General features: G+C 41.1%; 1 protein-coding gene across 1 annotated transcript; it reads right to left on the minus strand.

Annotated features, from left to right (window-relative positions):
• Positions 1-6,867: 6,867 nt before the first annotated feature.
• LOC141815638 (uncharacterized) lies at positions 6,868-8,601 on the minus strand. Its single transcript, XM_074703588.1, has 7 exons — positions 8,424-8,601; positions 8,278-8,349; positions 8,124-8,192; positions 7,706-8,063; positions 7,471-7,629; positions 7,294-7,401; positions 6,868-7,207 (listed from the first exon to the last, which is right to left on the minus strand). The coding sequence occupies exons 1-7, from the start codon at positions 8,574-8,576 to the stop codon at positions 6,993-6,995; spliced, it is 1,134 nt and encodes a 377-aa protein (XP_074559689.1). The 5' UTR covers positions 8,577-8,601; the 3' UTR covers positions 6,868-6,992.
• Between the last annotated feature and the right edge of the window lie 221 nt (positions 8,602-8,822).

Raw genomic sequence — 8,822 nt, forward strand, 5'->3', positions numbered from 1 at the left:
AGGCCTATCATAACGCTAAGTCGCGAGCTCAGGGCTCCAAGCCTGTCTTAAGGCTAAATCATGAGCTCGAGGCTCGGTGCTCCAGGCCTATCGTAAAGCTAATTAACGAGCTTAGAGCTCGATGCTCTAGACCTATCATAAGGCTAAGTCACGAGCTCGGGGCTCCAAACTTATCGTAAGACTAAGTCGCAAGCTCGGGGATTGATGCTCTAGGCCTTTCGTAAGCCTATAAAATATGGGGACTAAGACGGGAAGTAGAAAATACCACTCTATTTAACATGAGTTGATGATACAAGAGAAATTAAACTAGTAACTAGATGAGTCAAAAGCCCGACTACAAAACTTAAGCACGATAGGGCCTAAGGTGGGTGGCATTCCAAGGTCTACCGTGTTCTCTCCCTTTGGAATCTTTCAGATAATAAGATCCACTATTGAGTTGTTGATAACTCGATAAGGTCCTTCCCATTAAGGTTCCACTTTCCCAATGTCTCCTACAAGCTTTGCCTTCTTCCAGACGAATTCTCCCACTAAAAAGAATGAGGAATGACTCATTTATTATAAATTTGGCACATATGCTAATGGTACGAGGTGAGTCGGGTTGCTGCCATCTCCTTAGTCTCGATAATAAGGTCAAGCTCCAAGAGTCATTTGCATGAGTTGTCATCTCCATAGGTGCTGATACATATAAATTCCAACTCAATTTCGATAGGAACTACTGTTTCTCCTCTATAGACAAGATGAAAAGGTGTCATCCTGGTGCAATCTCTCGGGGTAGTCTTATACATGTCATCCCGGTGCAATCTCTCGGGGTAGTCTTATACGCCCATAGGATTCCAGATAATTCATTAACTCAGTTGCCTTGTACTTGGTCTAACTTTATCTTGAGGCTTTTGACAAGCTCCCTATTGATTACCTTTGCTTAGCCATTGCTTTGGGGATAGGCCACGGAAGTGAAGGCTTGTAGAACCCGAGCTCTTGCCACCATTCTTGGAGCTTGCGCCCTTGAAATTGTCGACCGTTATCTGATACTAACTTGTGGGGGATCTCGAACCTGCAAATGACGTTCTACTACAAAAACTTCAAGATGGCTTCTTTGATCTGCGGTAATGGGTCAGCTTCGATCCACTTGGAGAAGTAATCAATAGCCACCAAAAGAAGCTTTTCTAGTGAGGTCCTATTGGGAAAGGACCCTTAATATTCATCCTCCACTGATCAAAGGGGCAAGAGACAATTGTAGTTTTTAGTAACTCTGTAAGATGATGAGGGAGATGTTGATGTATTTGGCAACTCAGGCAGGTGCTAGCCATCCGAGCTGTGTCAGCTTATAGAGTGGGCCAAAAATATCCAGCTAATAAGATCTTTTGTGCCAGAGTTTGTCTTTGATGTGATTTCCATAAATACTTTGATGAATCTCTTGCATGGCGTATTCTGCTTCCCTTGGGCTGAGACATTTAAGTAGAGGATGAGAAAAAACCCGCTTATACAAGGCGTCTCCGACTAGAGTGAATCAGGTCGCTCACCTTTTAAGTGTCTTAACCTGACTTAAATCCGAAGGCAAGGTTCCATGCTTTTGTAAGTCAATGATGGGAACTCTCCAATCAATGGGTTCGGACACCTTGGTGGCCCTATTAATGTGAGTGATTAGTTGGTCTTGAGTATAAGTTCTTCTTGCTCCCAATTTATCAAGGCACTGACTAATCTAGCTAGTTCATCTGCTTTTTAGTTTTCAGATCGAGGCACTTTCTATAGAGTAACTTTTTGGAAGTCAACTTTCATTTTCTCAAAGGCCTCAATATACCTTCGAAGTCTGTCGTTACGGATTTCAAAAGTACCTTCTATCTACTGAGTGGCTAATTGTGAGTTTGAGTGGATGATTATCCGAGTTGCTCCCACGTATTTGGCTTCTTGAAGACCGACAAGTAAGGCTTCATACGCGGTCTCATTGTTGGAGGCTTTAAAATGAAGTTTTACTATGAGCTGTAATGTATCCCCCTTAGGGGAGCATAATAAGATTCTGCTTTTGCTTCCTTTCTTGGTGGTTGATCCGTCTGCAAAGATTTTTCAAGTTTCTTGCAATTCTATGCAAGAAGTCTTGGTTAGGAAGTCAGCTAAAACTTGGGCTTTTATGTCTGTTCTCAATTGGTACTGGATGTCATATTCACCGAGCTCCATAGTCCATTTAATCAAGCGTCCTGAGGCTTAAAGATTAATTAATATTTGGCCCAAAGTTCTATTGGTCAATACCATGATATGATGTGAGAGGAAGCACAGTTGAAGTCTTCAGGCGGTCAATACTAACGATAGAGCAAGTTTCTTTAAAGTGGTGTAAGGAGTTTCAGCGTCTTTCAATAGGTGGCTTGAGAAATAGATAAGTTGTTGGATGCTTCCTTCTTGCCGCACTAAAACTGAACCAAGGGCTCCTTTAGAAGCTGACAAATATAGCCACAAAGGTTCGTCTATCATAGGTTTTGATAGAACCAGAAGAGTCGTTAGATATATCTTCAAATCATTAAAAGTTTGCTCACACTTTTCATCCTAAGTGAATTTGGCAGCTTTGCATAATATTTTAAAGAATGGAAGGCTCTTTGCAGCTAATTGTGATATAAATCATGATAAGGTCATGATTTGTCCGACCAACCTTTGGACCTCTTTGGTATTTCATGGGGAAGTCATATTTTGTAAAGCTTGGACTTTTTCCAAGTTGGCCTCTATCTCTCTTTCAGTGACTATGTATCCAAGGAAACAACTACTTTTCACACCAAATAAACACTTGCTCAGATTTAATATGAGATTATTCCTCTGCAAGGTACTGCATGTTTCCATGACGTCACTGATTAGGTTTTCAGCCTGAACTGATTTAATTAGTATATCATCCACATATATCTTAATGTTGCAGCTTATTTGATGTTTGTAGACTCGATTCATAAGCCGTTAATAAGTAGCTCCTGTATTTTTCAACCCAAAAGGCATAACCATATAATAAAATGTTTTATCAGAGGTAACGAAACTAACCTTTTCCTGATATTCTTAAGCCAAAGGGATTTGATGATATCCTTGATACACATCTAGCATACATATGAGTTCACATCCCGAGGTTGAGTCTACTAGCTGATTGATTCTGGAGAGCGGATAGCAGTCCTTAAGGCAGGCTTTGTTAAGGCCCTGAAAGTTGATACAGACTTTCCATTTGCCTCTGGATTTTCGTACCAACACTATGTTTGCTAGCCATATTGGAAATTGAACTTCTCCGATGTGTCTAACCTCAAGGAGTTTAGTGATTTCAGTACGAATTACCTTGTCATGCTCGATACAGACTTTCCATTTGCCTCTGAATTTTCGTACCAACACTATGTTTGCTAGCCATATTGGAAATTGAACTTCTCCGATGTGTCTAACCTCAAGGAGTTTAGTGATTTCAGTACGAATTACCTTGTCATGCTCGGGTCCAAAATATTGCTTCTTCTATCAGACATGTCAAGACTCTGGGAGGATGTTGAGTTGATATTCCATTACGATAGATGTCACCCCTGTAACTTCATGAAGAGACTAGATGAATATATCATTGTTCTAGATGAGACAAGCAATCAACCTTGCTTCAAGCTCTAGTGTTAAGTTGGCTGAGATTTGAGTGACTCTGTCAAGCAAGCCAGGTACAAGCTGCACTTCTTCTTTCTTGTGTGTCAGTCGTTAGATGGGTGTTTCTTGTAAAGAGTGCACTTCCTCCCATAAAGTTCTCCGCATCTTTTTAAGATCTATATGAACCATTATGGTGTAACACTTTCGAGAGACAACCTAATCTCCATTGATCGAGCTGATCTAATCGGCCATTAGGAACTTTAACTTCTGGTGAAAGTAGATATTACTGCTTGGAATGCACTAAGTATCGGCCCTTCCAAAATGACATTGTAGGAGGAGAGAGCATCTACCACTATGAAGATGGTGCTTTGAGTTCGCCATAAGGGTTCTTGGCCTAAAGAAAGAGGGAGGTTGATTTGGCCTAATGGCTATATTTTATGTCCAGTGAATCTGAATAGAGCTATTGAAATGGATCTTAGGTCTTCTCAGTCGATTTTCATTTGATTAAAGGCGTCTTTGAATAATACGTTGATGGAGCTTTCTATATCAATAAATACTCTGGCTATATCATAATTTCCTATCGCTGCATGAAACACCAAGGCATCATCATGAGGAGTGGAGGCTCCTTCCAAATCTTGTGGTCCAAAGCTAATGATGGACCCTTTCTTTTGGCCCCTCCTGGTGCTTATGCCATAACTTTCTAGCATTTGTCCGTGAGCTTTCCTTGCTCGATTGGAGTCTCCGTCGGTAGGACCACCTGAGATCATGTTAATGATACCACAGTGGGGTGTGTTGCTTAGGCAATTTCTGTCCAAGGTTGGACGATCTTCTCATCGATCATCCCGACCATGTTGGTTGGGAGAATGTCATCGTGGAGGTTCTGCCTCGTGATGTCAAATAGGGCTGGGGTGGTGTTGATCTGATCTATTCTTTGAATTTTCATGTCGAGAATACTTGCGGGATGGGCACCTGGTTGCTAGAGAAGAGGTCCTCATTCCCTGTTGTTTTTCCTTTATAACTTGGCTGACTGCTTGAGCTAATTGCTGACATTCTTGAATGTCGTGGCTATGTGATTGATGGTATGTACAAAAGCGAATCAGTCCTTCTGAAGGGATCTGATTTGATACTTCTATAGGAGCGGGATGAGAGATAATGGCATGTACTGCGTGTCATTCTTGTCGAGGGCATATAATTGAGTTGTTGTCTAGTTTTACTTGTTGGCATAGGTTGGAAAGGTTTTTCCTCTCATCGAGGCACGATCGAGAGGTTGTCCCTGCAAGTGACCTACGTTTCTTCTATATGTATGTATTTCTCAGTCCTTTCCAACAGTCAAGCATAATTCACCCGAGGTTTCTTCACCAACAATCTGAAGAATTCTCCATCCACTAGGCCTTGGGAGAAAACGCTGGTTAGCACCTCTGAGAGAGTTGAGGAAACATCCCAAACGACCGAATCGAATCGCTAAATATATTCTTGAAGAGTTTCCCGAGACTTCTACTTCATGGTAAATAAGTTTAGAGGTGTCTTTTGATACTTCTTGCTACTGACAATTTGATGCAGGAATACAACTTTGAAATCTACGAAGGAATGGATGGAAGAGGAAGGAAGACAACTGAACCACCGCTAGACAGAACCTGACAATATGGTTAAGAAGATTCGACATTTAACCCCATCGGGATATTAGTGTAATAAAGCAGTATTCTCAAAGTGGCATAAATGATTCTCCGGATCTAACGATCCCGTGTACTCCCCTAATTGCAATTGCCGAAAGTGTCGACGTAACTCTTATTCGAGAACTTTTCTAGAGAAAGACGTTCCTTATATGCTTACCTCAGGCCATCACCTTGCCTTTGCGGTCACGAGAAGATGTCCTAGCTCGAGATTCATGTGAATCCTTGTCCGGAGAAGTTATCTCTTTGTTAAGAGAACTCATAATGAATATGTCCCCTCCTCATGGTGGTGGTACTTTTCCAGGAAGGAAAGGTTCATCCGGTGAGGGAGGAGGAGCTCCTGAGGATGGTAATAATGAGTGTTGTTGTAATACCTTTAGCGTCACTTGGGATACCACTCATTAATCTTCTCTGGCATAATGACTATTACTTCTCTGCAGCTTATTTCTCTAACAGAGTCATGATTGTCATAGTTCTTCCCGTGTTAATTATCACAGTGTCTTGGTTCAGATTTTTCACAGACGATGTCAATTTATTCCTGTCAAATATCGTGGAGGATCAAGCCACTGGTCAACAAACAGGTTGACGTGTATGCTCCCCAAAGGTAATCACCGAAAAAGATTAAAAAAAAATCTGAAAAGCACTTAAGAAAGAAAGTTAGTATGACACCGAGTGTGGATCCCGACAAACCACCCCAACACTCAAGTTAGAGTTTTATGAGAGGAAGGAGATTACAAACTTAATGAAATTGGTTTTATATGTGCATACTTGTACCTATGGATATGGGTAATCTTTTATAGAGTTGTTAATTTATCTAATATCTGAAACATCAATGCCCATTTTAAACATGTTTTGAAATACATGTTTCCATGTCTATAATAACTTTGATTTATGCATTTTAATTGTCCATGTCCTTCGAGGTATTTTCTTTATTTTTTGAGAAAAATAATCTTTGGATTTCTTGATTTTATGGGTGAATCAGTTTTATGTGCCCCACCTAGAAGTGGATGACGAAAAATCTAAGATCGGGATGAGGTCGATGCTTGAGACCAAGGTGAGGTCGAACTGAAATCGAGGTCGGGGCATACGATCCAGTAGACACCGAAGTCAAAATTCGAGACCAAGTAGAAGTCGAGGTTGGGACCCGAGATAGAGATGAAGTCGACACATGAAATTCAGTAGACGCCGAGGTCGAGATTGGAACATGAGGTCGAGGCCACGACATGAGATCTAGTAGACACTAAGATCAGAATCCGAGACCAAGTAAAGGTCAACGTCAAAATCCGAGGTAGAGATGAGGTCGGTGCATGAGATCCAGTAGAAGCTGATGTGTGGATCTAAGGTCAAGGATCCGAGGTAAAGATGAGGTCGGTGTATAAGATCCAATAAACGTCGAGTAGGGACCGAGGTCAGGACCCGAGATTGAGATTGCCAACTGATTACCCTTCGAATTTTATCTAATCTTCCTTGATCTTGATTGTCGATCCCATGCTCATCTAGATCTCGTGGCCGTTGTAGGCTTCCGCCGTATCAGAGAGAAAGAATGTTGCTTATTTGAATTGATGCAAGGAAGAGTCGCATCATGATCACCTTCTAAAAAGGAAATTTTCATTGAACAACATGATCCATTCCCACATATACAGCAGACATGCAAATTACACCCGAAATTAACTTGTTCTATCAAGGTATGAGCACAGAAAGTAGAGAAAAGAAAAATAATCAAGTTCCAGAATTTTGTAGGACTTTTTAGTTCCTTCGCATCAGGTGTAGATTTTTCCTGCTCAGGGTTGAAGAGAGCATCAGCATATGGTTCATGGTAGTAATCCATTTCTTGTACTGCACGTACTCATAAATTTTGAGCTCCATCTTCCCTTGACTGGTTTGCATGCTGATGCAGTAGGATCCATCTGCTCCCATCTCTGGTTCCTCAAGAGGATTAGTCTCCAATTCATTCACTTCACCTGTTTTTAGATTGAATTAGACTGAAATTAGTAGGGAGAGTAGTGAATTTTAGTTTTTGTATAATTTGGAGATTTTCATATCTTACTTTCTTTTCCAGGGGAGAAGACCATGAGAAGATTTATCTTTTTGATCCTCAGGATAACTTTGCCTTCCCTGTTCAAAATGGCTGAAACTGACCTAAACCTTCTTTTGCCTAATCAAACATAGGAAACAATAAATTTTGCATCAAACACGAAATCTGAACATGAGAACACATAATTACCATCTTCTGTTACCACAAGGATCTCATCCCCCTTTGCAAGTGAGGCCCTGCACCTCCCAAATTCTAACCCGAACTCATTGGAATGTTGTGTCTCTGAAATCTCATTTGCTTTCCCTCTGTGGCCATGTCTTCCTCTAAGTGTGGCAGCACCTCTTAATGCTGAAAAAAGAACAAGTAGGTGTAGTTTGTTGATGCATCATGAAGGTGAAATTACGCAAGGACTAGTCATTTATACACGTTGCTGTAGCAGCAGTTAAGGTAAAGATGTCGGTTGGATCGGAAGAAGTCACTGCTTCACTGATAGCTGAAGAGATCTGCTCCTGCTTCGCGCCGGTTGCTTCTGCAATCTGTGCGCATTGAGCTGCAACAAGAGCAGCAGCTGATGCCACTGCTTTATCTTTTACCGACTTGTGTTGAGCAGCTTCTAAATTCTCTGCTGCAATGGCAGCAAGTGCAGCAGCCAACCCTGCAACTGATACTGCTGCATGCACTTCTGCCTTGTGTAACCTTTCTTCCTCTTTCCTTATTTGCTTCACTTCTTTCAACCATTTCCTTATTGAGACCCCTTTCCAGGGTATCATGTTCTTAGAATACTGCACAGAATAAGTGTCAAAGATACTTAATCAAGCAACTAAGCGTTCAGTTGTTCATACCCATTTCTTCCTCATGCAGACATCATAGTCCAGCTCTGGATGAATCGACTTCTGCAGCCATATCCATGACTAGAGAAAATTAAAAAAAAAAATCTTATGAGTCTACAAAAACTTCAACAATTTCCAGATATGTGCAACTCCTCTAATTCTTCACCTTCACATCGTCATAATTTACTTTTGGCATCATATCAAAAACACCTTCATCGATATTAAGACTCCCACCATTCTGTAGCAACGTAACAAGCTCATTAAGTATTCACTACTTAACAAACACAAGGTAAATTAGCTAGAGTTACTCACCGGCAAAGGCATAATTGTTCTATCCTTCTCGAACGACACGATTTGCCTCTCTTTGAATGGGCTTGAGCTATCGTCTACACTTTGCTGGAAAACTTGTATGGCAGAACTACACCATGCGCGTGAAAGTAGATCCATGGACTCATCAGAAGCCATAGCAATTAGCACCGGATGAGGGTGGTCTATGTATGTTGGCCAATGCCTCGAGTTCCATGTACTGATACATATATAACAATCGCTGGACAAATAGAGTATGCACCAATCTCAGAAAGTCTAGGTTCTCCACATGATGAGCATAACAACTGCACTAAACAATCAGACAATTAGTTGGGGCACTCTTTTAAGTAAAGATAGTTAGGAAATTATAAGCTAGACAAAAGGGAGACATGTAGTGTGCAGGTT

The sequence above is a fragment of the Curcuma longa genome, chromosome 21 (assembly GCF_044706935.1).
Source record: "Curcuma longa cultivar G26 ecotype Majalengka, Jawa Barat chromosome 21, ITB_CL_G26_1.1, whole genome shotgun sequence".
Lineage (NCBI taxonomy): Eukaryota > Viridiplantae > Streptophyta > Magnoliopsida > Zingiberales > Zingiberaceae > Curcuma > Curcuma longa.